Source organism: Etheostoma spectabile, chromosome 10 (genome assembly GCF_008692095.1).
Source record: "Etheostoma spectabile isolate EspeVRDwgs_2016 chromosome 10, UIUC_Espe_1.0, whole genome shotgun sequence".
Classification (NCBI taxonomy): domain Eukaryota; kingdom Metazoa; phylum Chordata; class Actinopteri; order Perciformes; family Percidae; genus Etheostoma; species Etheostoma spectabile.
Window position 1 is genome coordinate 1,167,761 of NC_045742.1, and position 19,844 is coordinate 1,187,604.

At 40.1% G+C, this 19,844-nt stretch overlaps 1 protein-coding gene across 4 annotated transcripts in view; it reads left to right on the forward strand.

Moving 5' to 3' along the window:
• Positions 1 to 19,844, forward strand: part of stag2b (STAG2 cohesin complex component b) — a 30,964-nt gene extending 11,120 nt beyond the window's left edge. For 3 of the 4 annotated variants that reach the window (XM_032528812.1, XM_032528813.1, XM_032528814.1), the window contains exons 4-32: positions 2,821 to 2,964; positions 3,099 to 3,195; positions 3,370 to 3,446; positions 3,609 to 3,813; positions 4,713 to 4,864; positions 6,252 to 6,325; positions 6,453 to 6,576; positions 7,201 to 7,299; positions 7,477 to 7,556; positions 7,770 to 7,877; positions 8,373 to 8,484; positions 8,594 to 8,711; positions 8,808 to 8,911; positions 9,108 to 9,200; positions 9,301 to 9,390; positions 9,497 to 9,700; positions 10,155 to 10,225; positions 10,369 to 10,456; positions 10,578 to 10,658; positions 10,793 to 10,885; positions 11,325 to 11,499; positions 11,647 to 11,786; positions 11,952 to 12,053; positions 12,156 to 12,304; positions 13,538 to 13,666; positions 13,885 to 14,111; positions 15,077 to 15,299; positions 16,183 to 16,290; positions 16,396 to 18,224. In XM_032528812.1, coding sequence (XP_032384703.1) covers positions 2,821 to 2,964; positions 3,099 to 3,195; positions 3,370 to 3,446; positions 3,609 to 3,813; positions 4,713 to 4,864; positions 6,252 to 6,325; positions 6,453 to 6,576; positions 7,201 to 7,299; positions 7,477 to 7,556; positions 7,770 to 7,877; positions 8,373 to 8,484; positions 8,594 to 8,711; positions 8,808 to 8,911; positions 9,108 to 9,200; positions 9,301 to 9,390; positions 9,497 to 9,700; positions 10,155 to 10,225; positions 10,369 to 10,456; positions 10,578 to 10,658; positions 10,793 to 10,885; positions 11,325 to 11,499; positions 11,647 to 11,786; positions 11,952 to 12,053; positions 12,156 to 12,304; positions 13,538 to 13,666; positions 13,885 to 14,111; positions 15,077 to 15,299; positions 16,183 to 16,290; positions 16,396 to 16,630 — 3,702 coding nt within the window. In that variant the 3' untranslated portion in view covers positions 16,631 to 18,224. Of the gene's footprint in view, positions 1 to 2,820; positions 2,965 to 3,098; positions 3,196 to 3,369; positions 3,447 to 3,608; positions 3,814 to 4,712; positions 4,865 to 6,251; positions 6,326 to 6,452; positions 6,577 to 7,200; positions 7,300 to 7,476; positions 7,557 to 7,769; positions 7,878 to 8,372; positions 8,485 to 8,593; positions 8,712 to 8,807; positions 8,912 to 9,107; positions 9,201 to 9,300; positions 9,391 to 9,496; positions 9,701 to 10,154; positions 10,226 to 10,368; positions 10,457 to 10,577; positions 10,659 to 10,792; positions 10,886 to 11,324; positions 11,500 to 11,646; positions 11,787 to 11,951; positions 12,054 to 12,155; positions 12,305 to 13,537; positions 13,667 to 13,884; positions 14,112 to 15,076; positions 15,300 to 16,182; positions 16,291 to 16,395; positions 18,225 to 18,665; positions 18,744 to 19,714 lie in introns of those variants that run through there. The other variant, XM_032528815.1, reaches the window with a different exon arrangement.

Consider the following 19,844-nt stretch of genomic DNA (forward strand, 5'->3'; position numbering starts at 1 on the left):
CCTTTAGGAACTTGAGTATTCTTATGACTGGGAGGAGTGGCTTCATTTAGACTAACATATTCTTCATGGCCCAGCAATGTTTCAGTAAGACACAATAGATCAATTTGATTATCTGATATCAGATTGTTTACTGGTACTGCTTTAGAGGACAGAGATCTAATATTTAATTGTCCACATCCAATTTTCCTATTCTGTTCTATCATTGCAGTGGTAGTTTTAATTCCAATTGGGTTCTTAAGTATAGCCCTTCTTTTGTTTCCCTGTGATTTAACAGATCTGAGTCAGGGGACAGCCACCGTGGTTATTAGACTATGAGTCGGCGACTGACCCAGTGGAGGCACAGAGGAGTTATTACTAGTGATTACTAATATCAGACTTGGGTTGTCATGGTTTATGGCCGATAATAGACTCAGTCAGATTTATTGATATGAGAGTGGCTCCGTCCAGAGTGGCATTAATGCTGTCTCTCCTAATCAGCCCGGGCTTTCCCCAGAATGCACTCCAGTTGTCTATGTGGGCCACATCATTAGCTGGGCACCACCCTGACAACCAGCGGTGGAAGGATGACATGCGGCTGTACATGATATCGCTGATCAAATTTGGCAGGGGTCCACAGAAAACTACTGAGTCCAACATTGTCTTTGCATATGCACAAAGTGACTCAACATTAATTTTAGTGATCTCCGATTTGCGTAATCGGGTATCATTACCACCTACATGAAGTATGATCTTAATGTATTTACGGTTATCTTTAGCCAGCAGCTTTAGATGGGATTCTATGTCACCCGCTCTAGCCCCAGGGACACACACGACCGCGGCCGCCAAATTCATGTTCCGCAGTATAGAGCTCCCAATAACCAGAGGTTGGCTTCTCAGCCGGTGTGTTACTAAGTGGGGAGAAACTGAAAGGCGACGATGTTGGCGGCCAGCTGCAGGCTCCAATTTGGAGCTGTAGCCGGCGTGTGCGCTCCCCGGTTTGAAGCTAACGCTACGCTTCTTTTGGACAGACGCCCACTCGCCCAGCATCTCGGGGTCCGCCGGGGGACGGCTAACCAAAGCTGCAGTATGTTGGCCTCCACCGGCTAGCTACAGAAGCATATGATTTTTATTCTGTGGTGCCGAGCCGTGCCTCAAACTCATTAAGCCTCTCCATTGCTAATATCTAAACGGTAGTAGCTAAGAGCGTTTGAACAATTGAGATCTGGCAGCTGAGTCTCAGATTACCTTCCGGGAGGCTCGGACCTACTTTCCGCATGCGGTGTCCGCTAGGTTTAATATTTTTCCCGAAAATTAGATGAATCAGATCACTGGAAAAGACGACCCATTTTCTGGGAATCTCGGGAAATGGCTGTTTTTATTTATTTATTTTAGCCCAAGTAATGTATGGATATCATTCAAATCTGCATTCCCATTTTTATTTATTTATATATTAGTATCATTATTTGGGCAAAAGAACATAGTTTATGTCCATCATCAACACAGTTTGCAATGATCAGTTCTGCTGTGTGATCAAGTGAGTTGTGTGCATGACCATGATCTACTGCAGCGCTGATTATGAAATACCAGGTAAAATGTCTGGAACTTGTCTTCTGAAAAGCTACGTAACCAGTATAAAACCAATATTTTACAGAAGTCCATTATACAAACTAACAAAATCTGCTAAAGTAAACCATTGAATGACTCTTAAACCATTCTATTAAACCAAACCCATTCTGTGGCTGTTGAGATGTGTATGCGTCTGCAAACACTCGAAGTTAACCAAAAATATTTCTTTATTAGAACAGGCATATTTCTCTTTTAAACACATACAAGTTCAACTGAATGAAAGAAAACAACCCACAGAAATGGACAACTGTGCAGTGCAAAAAGACACGGCTACCTAGCCTATGTAAAACTAAATTGAAAAAAATAAATGCCTAAACACTCTGTCGCAATATCAGCTTTGCATTGAAATTGTGATAATTTAGACTACATATTTTAGTTTACAATGCATTCTCTCGATAGAAAACGCTATCTTCGCCTCCACAGATGTAGCCTACTGCTGCATAATGAATTTAGTGAGCCTTTATTACCGTAGCTACATACATCGTCGCCTGCATAAACGCGCTTCTTGCGTTTTTTTTTATTTCATTTAATTTCCCGTTTCCCGTCATAACCTTGCCCCGGAATCAAGAAATAGTCCCGTTTCCCGGGATAAAACCCTAAAGTCCGCAGACTGCTTAAGACTTGTACCAGTTGCGCAGCCTCGATGTTCTGCTACTTTCCTGGAACCGCTTGCATGTCCACGCGACCGGTAAAGGTCCGTGGCGTGTACGTCTCCACTGCATCCATCTGCAGGGTTGTCAGATGTGTGTCTGCCTGGTCTACTCTGTGTAGGTTGTCAGATTTAATCCGCCGGTCCTTATTGATATAGTGGCCTGTGTCACGTAGCTCCCCGTTGTGAACGGTGTCCAGCAGAGAGCCCATCGACAAGAGAGCCACAAACTTAGCAAAGAAAATAAACGCAACTTGCTTGTGCAAAGTTAGTAGCGGTTAAGAAAAATATTGTATAGCCTATTTTTCTTTTGTCTTGCAAAAACGTTTAATAATTTGTTTTTATAATGTTTTATTATTAATCTGTCAAAATTCTTATTGTTGGTTAATGGTTAAACGGTTAATCATTACCATCCCTACATGGGTCAGGACAGCCTGGTCAAATAACAAAGCACTGTGTCTATTACTTATAGATATTTGATTAAATAAGTGCCTAAAACTAGCTTTGTCTTCTCTGCAATGATTCTCACATTTCATCATTCCTTACGGTGTTCTATTCTTTTCCAGGGTGGAAAGAAGGGGAAGAAGGCAGCAGGGGAGAAAGGCAAAGGAGGGAAGGGAGCAGGTCGGATAAATGGCCACCACCAGGAGAATGGCATGGAAAACATGATGCTGTTTGAGGTGGTGAGGCTGGGCAGGAGTGCAATGCAGGTATGAATGGCAAGCTGTTTGAGATTGTCGCTCTGTAAAAATCTGTTTCTCAGTAAGATGAAAAAACTAATGTCCTAAATTAACCCTTAATGGATTTCTGAGTTTTACATTTGTCCATCCTTCTTTTGCTGTAGTCTGTTGTTGATGACTGGATTGAGTCTTACAAACATGACAGAGATGTTGCGCTACTAGATCTCATCAATTTCTTCATCCAGTGCTCGGGATGTAAAGGTACGTGTGTCTGTTTTTAATTTATCCTCCTCCATGATTTGCCTTTTTTAAACACATTGAGCAAAGCATTTGAATCTGTGTGTCCTACAAACATAGTTGGCACTATCTTCTCCCTGAGTTGGTCTACTTCATATTGTGTCAAATTATTTTCTGTCCAACTCCTCTGTTTATCAGGTGTCGTCAGTGGAGAAATGTTTCGCAACATGCAGAACTCTGAGATCATTCGACGAATGACGGAGGAATTTGATGAGGTAACTTCAGTGTCATTACAGTGTCATTACAGATTAAATATCAAATTATTTTAATTGCCAAGAACAAAAGAACTTGCTAACTTTTTGCAGGATAGACAACAGTTTTCTTGTCATGTTTTGTCATTTTATTTACTGATGTTCTTACTTCTGTGGCCTTTGTAGGACAGTGGGGACTACCCTCTAACCATAGCAGGACCCCAGTGGAAAAAGTTCAAATCAAGCTTTTGTGAATTCATTTCGGTGCTAGTGCGCCAGTGTCAATACAGTATCATCTATGATGAGTACATGATGGACACAGTCATCTCCCTTCTCACTGGACTATCAGACTCCCAAGTCCGAGCCTTCAGACACACCTCAACACTGGCAGGTAAGATGAATCCTGTCTGCATTTGTGTGTGTTGGGTACATTTGAACTGTACTTGTGTACTGGCTTATTAAAAAATAATTTTCTGTAGTGTATATGTAAAGGATATATATAATATAACTACTAATTATGCCACTAAACACTCATGGCACACACAGATGTTTTAAATATTTTTTTGGGTCAGACCACCTGTTAGTTTTGGTGCAGTTAAAGTAGAGAACACACACCTTTTTGTCATTAGCTGTGCTTCGGTTCAAATAACAAGCAGTGTAGGTAGATTTACCCAACAAAATAAAGTCCCAACGGCTCCCAATAGGGTAGATCATGTGCTCTACAATAACCAGAGGCAAAGTGCAGAACATGCAGCTAATGTCTATTATGCATCATCATCATCATACTCACTTTTATTTTTTGAGCAGCAGGTGGGCAGTATGACCACAAAACATTCATGTAATAGTCTGTCCAGGAAATAGTGTGTGTAGTTTGTTTACCTCATATAATGAAGTCCCATCTGCGGTCTTACTTAATTAAGAAAAGGAAAGGGTAATGAATTTGAAAGTGTGTGTGTGTGTGTGTGTGTGTGTGTGTGTGTGTGTGTGTGTGTGTGTGTGTGTGTGTGTGTGTGTGTGTGTGTGTGTGTGTGTGTGTGTGTGTGTGTGTGTGTGTGTGTGTGTGTGTGTGTGTGTGTGTGTGTGTGTGTGTGTGTGTGTGTGTGTGTGTGTGTGTGTGTGTGTGCGCCTACGGATGATATTTTATCCAGGGGTTAGTTTATGTTCCACATCCTTGACACCATAGACAATAAAGTGTCCGGTAAACTCGCGAACTTGGAGTTGTAAGACAGTACTACATTAAATGGTCAGTGCAATGTTCTTATTTCTTGATGCTACTTGTGTTTTTGGCAGCCATGAAGCTGATGACAGCCCTGGTGAATGTAGCTCTGAACTTAAGCATCAACATGGACAACACTCAGCGACAGTATGAGGCAGAGAGGAATAAGATAGTGGCCAAAAGGGCTAATGACAGACTGGAGCTGCTTCTGCAGAAACGCAAAGAGGTAAGGGGGGGTCCACATGGCAATTTGCTGCCCTTGTTTTAAAAGAACCTTTTACCTAAGCACGTGGCTTTTTGTATTTAGACAAAGATTGCGTCCCAAATTCCATACTAACATGATAATTAGTAGGCTAAAACAGTGTGTGAAATTTAGTATGTCAAAAGTCTTAGTATAAAACCAGTAGTAAGTGAATTGCATACTATTTCCAGTGAAATATTACAGTATGCAAACACTGAACACTACAATGCAATGTAAACCAACACAAACGGACAACCACCAAGGCAGCTCTGTAATGTCAAAACCACTACTTTAACATTTCTACATAATTTACAATCTGTAATTTTGTCACCTGCGACTGTTGGTGTGGATGCTTTCCTTTTTTTTATAGTAATTTAAGCGTTATCTGACAATGCCGCTAGAGTGGAGGTCTGGAGAGGTGAGGGCTCCAGCAAGGGGGGCTCCCAGGAAGTGACTTGGGAAAATTAAAACTTTGTGCATTTGAAAAGATAAACACTACTGTTTATTAACATAAAGTGTGTTGAACGATGGTATACATGTTCAGTATGTAGTGCATAGAAAGCGATTTCAGACACAATCATACATACTCATTGGATAATTCAAATTCTAACTGGTTTAGGCAAAAACGTGCCTGAATATGTTTTCACAGACATGAGAAGTGGCTGTTTTAGAAAAATAGGAGTGGGTTGTTTCAAGTCTGATTTTACTTGCCATCCCATGTTCTTTGATGTTGAGCACCTGAGCTGGAATGATTGTTTGTGTATGAACTATTGGTTTTCCCATCTGAGTCTGATGACACAGTTTAATAGTTCTAATATCCTGCAAGAAGCCCTCAGAACCCATCCCCCCCTTTTCCTGCCAAACTAAGTAACCTTCAAGTGCGTCAGTGTTCATTGCCTGCAGGTTTATAATTGTCTGCAGAATTAAATGTCAGCAGTCATCATCTAAGTTTACAAAAGCCTCAACACACACAACGTATGGCACAGATCATTGACAGATTTTCTAATCAAAACATCACTCAGCCTCATGGCAGCTTTTCTTTTTGTACTCTACATGACAACAATTTTACCAGAATTCAATAAGAACTAAACATTGAAATCTAAATTGATGGAAGAAAAACCTTCCTACATGACATTTAAGTAGGATTGTCTATTTATTTGGTTATATAACAAGCTGATCCCACCGGGTATCCATCTGTTGGTTCACCGTGCAGCCACTCCACAGCATGGTGGCATAGTTGGTCGTCACACATACCTTTTTTATGTTAACAATGCCTCCTAGTCACCTCTAACTGCAGGATTCTAGTCAGTTAGTCTTCATATTTGACCATATAAATTTGCTCACTCATGTTTTGTTGTGCTCTTCATTTCAGCTCCAAGAAAATCAGGATGAGATTGAAAATATGATGAATGCAATATTCAAAGGAGTGTTTGTTCACCGATATCGGTATGGCTTCACATGAGGCACATCTTTTTATAAAAACAAATACAAAATAAGACTTTGATACTGGTTATTGATGAGGATATAGCAAATAGTATTTTGTTTAACAAATAATGATATAATGTTTTAACAGTGATGCGATAGCAGAAATCAGGGCCATCTGTATAGAAGAGATTGGAGTGTGGATGAAACTCTATAGCGATGCCTTCCTCAACGACAGCTATCTGAAGTATGTGGGATGGACGATGCATGATAAGGTGGGTTACAGGAAGATTTCTTTTAACTTTGTATTATTTTTTTGGGGGGGGCGGGGGGGATTAAGATTCTTTAAAGTCCCTACACACCCATGGTCCACTGAGGCGTTCTTGTTTTATTTTCCTGTTTTTATTTATCTTCTCAGGACTGTGGGGATGTGCCAACACTGTAATTGAGTTGAATCTCCCCTTTTATCCTGTTAGTTTTGTTGCACCTGTTAGTGTAGAAGAAATTGTTTTATTAAATGAAGTGATGCCACATAATTCCCAGTTTAACTGTTCACAACATCAGTCTGAGCAGATGTCTCATCAGCCAGAATAAGTGAAAACACCTGTGTGGGTGTGCAGGGCTCTTAAAGGCACAATCAATGACTCAATTGTACACTAAGTGTAGCCATAACAATTGAGAACACTTGCTTGAAGCTCTGTTACTCCAGCATATATTTACACGTCTAATAGGCAATCAAAAAGAAAAACAAAAGGCAAGTTTTAGTGAATGTTTTCCCCCTTTTGTTCTTCTTTTTTTTTTTTTTTTTTAAAGTTGCTTTATTTCAGTTAGTTTTGTGAAAAAGAGGGAAAACTGGTCTATGAAACAATAAATGACTGTTTTCTAATTTTCTATTCCAGCAAGGTGAGGTACGTCTCAAGTGTCTGACAGCTCTGCAGGGACTCTACTACAACAGAGAACTCAATGCAAGACTGGAACTCTTCACCAGTCGCTTCAAGGTCAGCACCATCTGCTGGACAATTTCAACACAGCTCAAACTTTGGTGTTTCACACTGTTAAAAAAGCAAACACTGGGGTTCATGCATTACGGACATATATTCGTGATGGGACTGACAGAATTTCAGCATCCTTTAGCCAAATACTTCATTAAATCTGTCATCTCCCTCTCTGCATAGGACCGTATTGTCTCCATGACTCTTGACAAAGAGTATGATGTTGCAGTTCAAGCAATTAAACTACTCACTCTTGTATTGAAGTAAGTGGCTGTTTTTTTAAGGTATTTAACGAGTACTGGTGTAGTCCCAACTCCCTTGTTTATGTTTTTACACATCAGTCTGTACATAAATATCAGTCTGCACATAAAGGGCAAGCCCCTGTACACTATGCAAAAATTACATGAAGTACATGTGTGTTACTGACAACTACTTTGGAAATTCAGGTGACTGAGTCTTTGTGTTTGTCTCTGCAGTAGTACTGATGAGGTGTTGACGCCTGAGGACTGTGAGAGTGTCTATCACTTGGTCTACTCGGCACACAGGCCTGTCGCCATTGCAGCTGGAGAATTCCTCTTTAAGAAGTATGTAGAATCAGTTCAGGAAATTAAATTTAGAGGCAGGTTTGTGGAGTAGGAGAAAGAACAAGGGATTCCCCAGTTTAGTGGGAATTTAAGGATGAATAAGAATTTAAAGAGTAACAAACCCCCTGAAAATCTAGTGTTTGCTGACCTCCAGTAGTTTAAGCTTTCACCTTGCTGCAGTGAAATGCAGGTGAACTCCAGGACCTGGTGAAATCCCTGTTAGGTGTGTAATCCCAGATCCAGAGCACACATCTAACCACCTGTGGTCAGAAGTAAAACTATCAACCAGAGAGGGCAGTAAAAAACTGTCGGGTGTTAAGTTACTCTTTAAACTCTAAAATAGTTTATATGAGACTACAAACTGTAAACTGTAAATATGTCTGTGTGCATGTAAACTTAACTTTGTAGCTTCTGCTTCGCTGTAAGTTTTTTCTCTTGTAGCTCACTCTGACATACTTTTGTGTGATAGCTAACTAATGATTAATATTCTCAAAGATTGTTCAGCCAGCGAGAACCAGAAGAGGAAGGTGCCCCCAAGAGGAGAGGCAGACAAAGCCCCAACGCCAACCTCATTAAGACCACTGTCTTCTTCTTCCTGGAGAGTGAGGTATGTTATCAGGCCTTACTATAAATATAGGCTCCAGTTTCTGTCTATATTGACGTTATGTAAGCAATTGAACCAACCCTCCTTATTTATGTGAACATTTTCTCATTAGCTCCATGAGCATGCAGCCTACCTAGTGGACTCTCTTTGGGAATGTGGTGCAGAGCTACTGAAGGACTGGGAGTGTATGATTAGCCTACTCCTAGATGACCCATTGCCAGGGGAGGAAGGTATGGCTATGGTTTCTTTCAAACCTATGTCACCTGTATATGGTTCAGAGCACAAACAGGATACAGATCATGATGATTGTTTTGTGTTTTTTGCAGCTCTTACAGACAGACAAGAGACAGCCTTGATTGAAATCATGCTGTGCACTGTACGCCAGGCTGCTGAATGCCACCCACCTGTTGGAAGGGGCACAGGAAAGAGGGTAAGAGTGGCTAACGCACTTTAAAAGATTATAATTCCAATTTTTTTCTCTTCATGATAATTGAGCATTGAAAACTTACTTCACTTCAAATTAATCAGAAATAGCTTGATTAAAAGAGGAAAAAAATGTTAAACGGTTGCATACATTGCAAACTAGTTGTGAGGACAAGCATCTAACTAGCTGCATCTGTGATCAGGTGATGACGGCCAAGGAGAAGAAGACTCAGCTGGATGACAGAACCAGAATGACAGAGCTGTTTGCTGTGGCTTTGCCCCCTCTACTGGCCAAGGTTTGTAACATGTTCTCAACAAGCACTCCTCTGAAGGGCTGTTGGCTTCCAGTGTGGGTTCATCATTCAGGAAATATGATGTTAAATGTTTTTTCTACAGTATGCTGTGGATGCAGAGAAGGTGACTAACTTGTTGCAGCTGCCTCAGTACTTTGACCTGGAAATTTATACCACAGGACGTCTAGAGAAGGTAAGACAAATATTGGATACCACCAATCAAGTTTGGAAAAATTGGTTCATATCTTCCTCATTGACTGTTGTCACACAAAATGTGTCACTCTTTCTCTCTAATTCAGCACCTGGAATCCCTGCTGCGTCAGATCAGGGAAATTGTGGAGAAGCACACAGACACTGAAGTTTTGGAGGTCTGCTCCAAGACTTACCATGCCCTCTGCAATGAGGAATTCACAATCTTTAACAGGGTGGACATTGCTCGCTCACAACTGCTGGATGAGCTGGTGGACAAGTTCAACAGGCTACTGGAGGATTTTTTACAAGAGGTATAGTGACAGGATGCACATGTCAGCACTCCTAAACATGGAGTTTACTCATTGCTCTTTTGTAAAAGTGGGCCTAATCCTCTTGCAGCCAACAATTCTACCACTTAATATTATTGCCATGTTTGCCTTTTGATATGTATTGTTGCCTCGACATTTCTTGTGCCTGACTCCTTAAACGCATACATTCTCATTCTAAATTCAAATTTTTCCTTCAGTATGTTTGGCTACATTTTTCTAAATATTTAAAACCCACCTTACAAGGATGACATGCTGTGTATGTGAAACCGTTTAAGAAAACCTTACCTGCGAAGAAGCTCCTCAGATATATTTCCATTTATCTGAAGAATCTACAAAATTGCACTTGTATCCGTTCTAGATGGTTCAGTCTTTATCAGACGAGTAAACCTCTGGAGCCATACAATTTAACACGGTTGCAAAAAATTTCTCATTCCAGGGTGAAGATGCTGATGAAGATGATGCTTATCAGGTTTTGTCAACTCTAAAGAGGATCACAGCTTTTCACAAGTATGAAATGTATTCTTTGTGGAATACCTGTTTCCTCATACCCTTCCCTCTTTAACGTCTCCTGTGCCCTCCACACTTAGCCAACCTGTGATTCTGTGCACATTTGTCAGAAACTGGCTAACTCTTTCTCAAATCTGTTGCAGTGCACATGACCTGTCGGGGTGGGACCTGTTTACCAGCAACTTCAAGCTGCTCAACACAGGCATAGAGAATGGAGACATGCCTGAGCAGGTTATTAAATATATACACGTGCACCAAGTGAACTTATTTGACTCCAACAAATTGTCAACTTTTGTATTAAGTTATTATTTTTAACCCATGTGGGGATGATTGTTTTGTTTCTGGTGAGCAGATAGTCATCCATTCGCTGCAGTGTACCCACTATGTGATCCTGTGGCACCTAGCCAAGTCATCTGAGGGCAGCTCCAGAAAGGTGAGGTCTTATCGAGACAACTTCATCTTCCCTATTCTGTGCTGTTTTGAAGATAATTTAATTGGTGCAAATAAATTAAATAAGTGAAAAATTAAATGGTGTAAAAAGTGTTTTTTTTATTATTATTTTATCAGGATGACATGGTGACCCTGAGGAAGCAGATGAGGGCATTCTGTATGATGTGTCAGCGCTACCTCACCAATGTCAACACAGCCGTCAAAGAACAGGTGACACAGACGCATGAACTACAAATGTTCGCATGTAGTAGTAAAACCTCCTTAAAAACAAGACAAGAACATTATAGTAGTATAAAATGGGGATCATCAACAGTTTGACCAGTTGATAAAATCTTCTAAACTCTTCAGAGGTGGTATGGCTGCCATTCATTGTAGCTGCAGTGGATGTTTTGGCAACAAAGGGCTGATAACAAGGGTAGCTTCAAGTGACTTCAATACAAACCCTCCATTTGCCTTGTTCATATGTCATGATAAAGTCTTTGATACTACTTGTTAACGAAGACTTCTATGCCTCACAACTGATGTAAGAAGTAAGATTTTCACAAATTTATAAGGTGCTTAAAACCTTGTTAAAACCTAATTTGCGAGGAGTCCTTTTGTTTTGCACTTATGCACACTGAGTTGTTTCTCTCTCTCTTTCCTCGGACAGGCATTCACCATCCTATGTGATCTCCTGCTCATCTTCAGCCACCAGATGGTGTCCGGAGGTAGGGAACACCTGGAGCCTCTGGTCTATTCCCCAGAGGACTCGCTGCAGTCTGAACTGCTCTCTTTCATCTTGAATCATGTCTTCATAGACCAGGATGATGACACAAATAGCACAGGTACAAACACAAACGTTCAATTCTAGCAACTCATTTACTTTCTTGCTCCAATAGGCAAGGAGAGCAAGTGAAAGGATGGTATTTAAAGTTGGCCAATGTACGTCTTGTGGAACTTGTGTCTGTTTCTTTCTCCTCCAATCATCTCAGATGGGCAACAGGATGATGAGGCAGTAAAGATTGAAGCTCTGCACAAGAGGAGAAACCTCCTTGCTGCCTACTGTAAACTGATCATCTACTGTGTGGTAGACATGAAGACGGGAGCTGACATCTTTAAACAGTACATGAGGGTAAGTTAAACTTAACTAAATTAACTGCAGGAGCAACAGAAGATTTTTAACAGACACATCTACTGTTGCAGGAATTAATGCATTTTCTGTGGTACCATTATACATGTAAAGAAGCTTAATTATGCAGAGGTAATTCTTCATGTCCCTGTAATATTTTCTTCCCAGTATTATAATGACTATGGTGACATCATCAAGGAGACTATGAGTAAGACTCGGCAAATCGACAAAATTCAATGTGCCAAGACACTCATCCTCAGTCTGCAGCAGGTCAGTGTACACACTTTTGTTACAGTAATTCTGACCTTTTCTTCATTTGTCCCGTTTTGAAGAGATTGTTGATCTAATGTTTCATTTATCTCTTCCTGCTAGCTGTTCAATGAAATGCTGTCTGAACTGGGTCATGGGTTTGATCGCTCCTCCTCTTCATTCTGTGGAATCAAAGAGTTGGCCCGACGTTTTTCTCTAACCTTCGGTCTCGACCAAGTCAAAACCAGGGATGCTATCGCTATGCTGCACAAGTAAGACTTCATTCAACTCTTACTACTTTGCATTGCTCTTTTTACATTTTTGGCCTTGCATCTGGGAACTGTCATGTTAGACAAATTGCTCCTTGAATACTGTGTTTCCTCTTGCCATGTTATTGCTTTCTCAGGATTTTGGATAGGCTTGAGTGATAAAATGTTGCAGTTTTGCCTATTCCATCATTTACATGTTTTTCTAAGTATAAAAATATCAGGCTGTTTAAACACACAGAAGAGCAACTGTGCTATAAACACAAACTGGTCTGTTGCATACTTGAAGGAACCCACGCACTAATCCAAAGAGCTGCATGTGTTCTCTGTGCTCTTGTGTAGCAAAATGTGTAATCCTTAATTTGTAACAACAATATTTTCTGGGGTCACATCATGTATTTCACACCAGGGTGTGTAAACATTAACTGGTGACAAACTAAGAATTTAACCTAAAAATAAAACCTTTTTAAATGATACATGTTTCTTTTTAGCAGCAATGGCACATTTAGTGTATAAAAGGCACGCAATCCTCACTATGGTTTTGTTTCTCTCATGTGAATTATTAGATTATAATCTCAGTCAGGTTCCAGGAAATCCGATGTATGCACATTCGCTATGCTAGCTTGGGTAACCCCTACACTTGTGCAACATATGTGTGCACTGTGTAATGGGATATGCCAGATGTGCGACAGGCGTTGAAGTAACTAAAGACAGTCTAAAGAATCTGCTTTGTTTCCATCTAGTATTTAAAATGTTAAATCTTTTAAAGAGATGTAGCACAGCGTTACATTATAGCACAATGTGACATGACTACTGTCAATGGAAACAGACAGCGATGCAGGGTGTGCCTGTAAGTGAACTATAGAGTATATATGTATATATGTAACAGAACTATAGAGATTAGTGCAATATGCTTTAAACTACGAGGATTCGTTTAGAAGAAAGTGAACAAGATGGATAACTAGATTAAGTGTCTTGTATTAAAATGAGATAACAGGACTTGTATGTCCTTGGTTTTTGGAGATTTGTTAACATGCTTTTATTCTTTTTCTGAGACACATAAATGTTTGACAAATAGTAAAATTAAAAGTAGTATTTGTAATTGAAAAAAATACATGGCTGAGAGCAGCTTTCTTTTAAGGAAATAATAAAAAGCAGTTACTTTTATGTTTAATGTCCATGAAACCACTTCTGCTCACCGTGTGTTATTCTTCCTCTCTGTCTGTGTGCATCTCTCAGGGATGGTATCGAGTTTGCATTTAAGGATCCTAGTACCCATGGAGAGGGAGGCCCTCCCCTTAACCTGGCTTTCTTGGACATCCTCAGCGAGTTCTCCTCCAAGCTTATGAGACAAGACAAGAGGACTGTGTAAGTTTTTTTTCTGCTAAGCTAACGGGAGGGAGGCTTTAGTGTCTCAGTGTAACAGGTGTTTCTGACAACTGGTGCAACTGGTGTCTCTGTGGCATGGTTGATGTGAGGCTTTTTTTTTTTTTTTTTTTACCCCCCAGTTGGAATGTGCACCTGGTTGTGTGTTAAGATGCATGAGTTTGTTCATCTCGTCTATGTGACCTCCATCTTCTCCTCAGCCACATGTACCTGGAGCGCTTCATGACGTTCCAGATGGCACTGCAGCGAGAGGACTGCTGGCTCCCCCTCATCTCCTACAGGAATTCCTTGCAGGCTGGGGGTGATGACGACACCATGTCAGTGATGAGTGGCTACTCCAGCAGAGGCTCCTCCATCCGCTCCAAGAAGATCAAGCCCCCTGCTGCTACAGCTGGAACTTCAGCAGCCAAGAGGAAGCTGCCAGAAGGTATTGCACACTAGGCAATCAACAAAATCATTAATAGTAGGGTTAATAATGGGAGGTTAAAATAATAAGTATAAAAGTACAGTTCATTTTGTGCAGGCAGCTGCATAATTGTTTAAAACTGAACACTGGCGTTTTTCTGTTATTAGTAAATAACAATCAATCAAAACTCCTTGATACTTATCAATGCACAAATACACTGAAAATAGGTCTTCATGAGAACAACATACATTTCAACTCAGCCCATCAATGATGTTACAAAAGCAGAGTTTGAGCCCAGATTAACCCAAATGCTGCAGCCAGCTGAGCTGATGGTGAGGAGATTAAACAACATATGGTGGGAGAGAGTCCGAGTCAAACTGCTCCGTACCAGTCACACAGGGTCACTCACATGTTGCTGAAGATCTGCTCATCACCAAGGATGTCTCTTGATTGTTAAATGTAAAAATTATTTTAATTTACAAGGAAGACAAATACAGTGCTCGCTGGCAAAATTAACCATTTAGGAGTTGGCTCATCTAAGTCTGATATTTTAAATGGTCAAAATCAAATTTGTGTTCTCATGAATTATTTTGATAGGGTTGCGACCCCTTAGTAGTTTTGATTTTACTGGATTATGGATTATTCTTGGCATACTCTTTATAACTATTAATCCTCTGTGTGAGAACAGGCCTCGGAGTACAGTGCGTGTACAGTCATCTCCATCTAGTTCTCTAGTCCTATGAGAAAATCCCAAATGTGGATTTAGAAATACTATGCCAACATCCTAACATTTCTTAAAAGGTCTTCAAAATGGACAATTTATGGTTGGTTTTGGTAAACTACTCAGTAACAGTTGTATATTTGTTCACACTTTGTTTTGAAACTAAACATTGTTTATAGGTTAGGGACTTGGGAGGAAATTTTAAAACTTGAGTGAAATGTTGGGCCCTTAAAACAAGATGGTCACTTTGGACCTTCCTTTCCAGAGGAGAGCAGCAGCAGCAGCGAGGTGTGGCAGCAGAGCATGCAGACCCCAGTAATGTTGCCGTCCCCCCACCTCACCTCCACTGCCATGCGAGACCCTAAGAGGGGCCGTGATGACAGCTTCATGGGGGTCTACCCCCTCCCCCACGACCAGCAGCAGCCCCACCAACACCCACAGCACCATCAACAGACGCCTCAGCACCACCAAACACCTATGGATTACAAGTATGTTTGGCTCACGGTTGCATTCCTGAGGTATAATGCAGCAGTCACGTCTCAGTTCAGTTCAGTACACATTACAGAGAGTTTCAGTTCAATAAATACAATATAGTTTTTACAAAGTTTAAATGAAAACTTCACTGCATAATATTTTAGTCCTACTCTGTTGTTTTTTTAAAGTAGTTTTAATACATTTTAGTGCAAAATCCAATAAAAAACATTTTACCCATTACTTATAACGATCAGATTCATATTATTAATGTTCACTCTTGCTTTTAATTTATGTATATAAAACAATTTCCCTTAGAGTTTCTTAGGGGGTGTAATTAATATGAATATTTCAATCAATCTTTTAGCTCCACGGTTCACACCAACAAACTTTTCATTGAATACTGTGCCAAGGCGTGTTCTTCCACAGTCAACATTACCTTCATTCCTCCTCATTTGCTGTGATGCCCCAACATTTCAGAAACCCTTTGATGGTCATTTTTGTTAATTATCTGTTATTTCCTTGCATCATAATGCTTCCTTTAACAAGATTTTAAAATGTATCTAGGCCAATATCCAGGTGGATCACTTAGTCTTTGAGAATGTGATCAGAGGACTGGAATTTGAGCCAAAATACATTAGGACAGGGTTCAATGAAATTTCCCATTTGCCTGCAATTAATTTTGAGGGTGCAAAATGCGTGTACTTAACAGCCTGCCAAGTGTTGGCCCTACTGGGACAGTGACTGATTAGTTTATTTATCCAACCCGACTTTTCATAGGCGTCAGGCCAGTGGGCTATCTATATAGTTGTATCTTACATCCTTGTGGTATGTTCAGTTAAATCACCAAACACATGTGGAATGAAAACCTTGCTAATTAGTGCACCCTTTTTCATTTAGTTCCCAGGTGACGTGGATGCTGGCTCAAAGACAGCAAGAAGAGGCACGCCAGCAGCAGGAGAGAGCCATGAACTACGCCAAGCTCAGGACCAATCTGCAGCATGCTATGTGAGACACACACCCGCACACACACACCTGCATATAGAGTTGCCTGTGAAAGTTTCATTAAAGCTTTGTTTCCATATTTGTTTGTTTTATTTATTTTTTTTGCAGTCGTCGTGGTACTGGGCTCATGGAGGAAGACGAAGAGCCGATTGTGGAGGATGTGATGATGTCATCTGAGGGACGTATGGATGACCTCAATGAAGGCATGGACTTTGACACAATGGACATTGATCTGGTAAGATCCACATTTAACTGTATTAAATGTTCATTCATTTGTACTTTATTCTTTAAATCATTTCTTTTTTTAAATAGATCTTGTACATACTGCACAGGCAAAATCTAGGAATGTCCTGAGGTTTTTGGGGAAAGACGACCACTAACCGATCTTTTACCGATTGGTTTCTGTTCTTGAATGTTTTGACACAAAGCTCCAGGATAACGGACCCTTTTAAAACCCAACAACTTTATCTCATGACTAATGTGGTTTACAAATCCCTCTGTACCAGTTGTGATAATTTAACTAGATGCTTGTATATGGTTATCCCTTCCAAACTTAAACCCTAACACCTTCAGTGTCGTGCTTGGGTCTCCCTCACCTGCGTCTCTCAGACGATCAAATTACATAACAGACATCAGTTTTTTTAGACACCTAGTGAAATTGCTTTTAAGTGGCAAATTAGTTTGCTGTTGTTTCTACTAATGTAACATCTGTTCCTAGGATATTAAGGCCAGATGTTGCATCTGGAGACTCATCGTGGTCTGATTTTAAAGTCCCAATACTCTCATCGATGTGATGCAGCACATTCAATTCTTCTGAGATACTCGGAGGACCAAAATTCCTAAACTCTGATACATCTGCAAAAATCTCCAAAAGCCCTGAAATTCTCAGTAAGCCTAGTTAGTTCTTAAAACTCTTTCCCCCGCCCACCAGCTGAGAACTATCAGCCCAAAGATCCTGACTGCATGTCCGGCGGTCAGCTGAACCACCCCGGGCCCATGTGGAGTCAAACAAAACCCTTTACTGCCTTAGAAAGCCGTGTGGTGCAGATTGGGCTGTGAAAACCCATTATATGTAATGTGATTTTCTTCATTAGCACAATCTGTTTTTTAATCATTTTCTTTTGAGTGTTGAATTTTAAAGACTACCAATCAAATAATGTCTTATCAGTGTTAGGAAGGGCAGCTCAGCACTCATCAATCTGAGCTTTTCTTTGTTTTATGGCCCAATAGTTCCAGAATGGGTCAGCCCCTTTCAGGGATTTCTTTCCATTCAGTTTGATTTTTGTTACAGCTTAATAACTAAGTTGGCTTTTTTTTATGCCTGAGACCATAATATATCCTGATTTTATTACATTTCAGTTATTGGTTTTGCATGCATACTCTGCCTGCATGGGGAATAACCAGTTAGTTATTCTAAGAAAAGACTGATTGGTTTTAGCATGCAAAAATCAATAACAAGCAGCTTGTGTTGATCTTTGCATACAACATCAAAATGAGTAAAGAGGACGAGTAGATCATCAAAAAGAATTGTCGGCTGTGGGGAAGGATATATCTGTTTTTTTTTCTTTTTTTAATGACGATGAAAGACTGTCGAAGGTGCCTTGCAACTGTCTCTACAACTGGAGGCAGCATGACTAATTTATTTGGCCATTTACCACAGAACCATGTATGAGGAGTTTAAAGCTAGAACTAAATTAGATTACAGACAAATGTCTGTTTTGGATGCTTGCGCTAGTGATGCATTCTATAAGAAAGGATCCAAATGTCATGTTGAATCAGCCATAAAATTGAACTGCCCTAGTTTTTTTTCTATGTTCACTTCATTAGTTGCATGGGTGTCAAATTCTTTCCAAATTGAGCTGTAGAAGTTTATTGCTGCAAATAGCTGCTGACATTTTCTAACTTTTTTTTTGGGGGGGGGGGGAATAAACAAATCTGATTCTGCTTGTAGATTTTTGCTTATTGATTCTGGTTCTTAAAGGAGAATTTGTATGTTAATTTTGATCGCTATGAATATGCGTGTAATTTTGATTGAAAACCCCCGACCTGAATCGGTGCAGGCAACACGGAGGATCTGCTGCTACGTGTCCAGGCTTCCACTGAGCTGAAACCGCAGTTGGGGCCAGTTATAGAGCCTCTGTGCCTTTAACAGACACAATGCAACTAAACCAACCAAACTCTGGTTTGGAACCGGGTTTTGGTTCCCGACCCTAATCGTATACTGTAAATCTATAATGTCACAATATTGCATTTGTATTTTTCATTATTGTTCTGCCCTAATTTTTAGTATGGGCAAAGATTGTTTAACTTTGCCTGCTTTGGCACACAACCTATGAATATTTTGAGTATGTTCTCTAAACAACGTCTTTCTCTTCCAGCCCCCCTCAAAGAACCGCCGTGAAAGGTCTGAGCTCAAGCCAGACTACTTTGACCCTGCTTCTATCATGGATGAATCGGTAAGAAGCATCTACACTCAATCACTTAGATTTTAGTTCCCTTAAAATGCTTACTACCAAAGACATACTCCAGATTTGTTCTTTGACCACGTATAGGAATGTGTCAGTTAAACGCGTTATTAACGGCGTTACATAAAAGCATTGAACACTACAGTAGGCTATATGCTTGGGGGGGGGGGGGGGGGGTCCTGAACACTACACTAGGCTATATATGCCAATGTTGTTTTCAATTTAAAAAAAAGAAAAAAAAAGAAAGAAAAACCTTTGACGAAGCGAGACATTAGGAGCATTAAAATGAGAAAAGATAATGGGACAAAAAGAAACCAAGGGACATTTAGAATAAAAATGTGTGATTAATTGTGAGTTAACTATGACATTAATGTGATTTATTGCGATTAAATATTTTAATTGTTTGACAGCACTAATAAATACCAATAAATACTGCTTACTACGTAGACCGGAGGGGTGTTTTTCTAATGACCAGCTGGTGAGATTAAGTGAGTGCTAACTCAACTCGTACATTTTTTTTTTTTCCTAGAAAAAAAAAAAAAAGTAAACGGAGTTGGACTTAAATTAGTATAACTCTATGGAAGTAAAGTGGGAACAGATGGCTTTCAACCAGTCCCATTACATGGACCACTAACTCAACAAGCATGTTGTGTTTGGGGCGCTGTGCAAAACATTTAGACAAGTTCAGCTGACCAGCTGCACGCTCTGCAGCCAAACACAACATTTCTTATTGGTGCAAAGCCATCTCTGTTGCCTGTGTAAACACTCTAAATTAGATTTTATTTCAGAATGCACTGCAGGCCTTAACCTCTCGTTTCAACATGTCCCAACCTTAAGGAACTAGGCCTTGAAATGCAGGGCTCCTCGGACACTGCCTCGGTATAGAGAATTTATTTCAAATGAGTTTTCTTTAACTTTATCTCTGTTATTAATAATATTTTTTCTTTTTGGGTTTCCTCTAGGTCCTTGGCGTGTCAATGTTTTAAGCTAATATCCAGATGATTTTGACGCTGGGATAACAGAAGAGGCGCTTTGTATTTAAAGAGAATTTTAGATGCGAAAACAAAAGTGTTTTCTGTAAGAAAAAGCAAA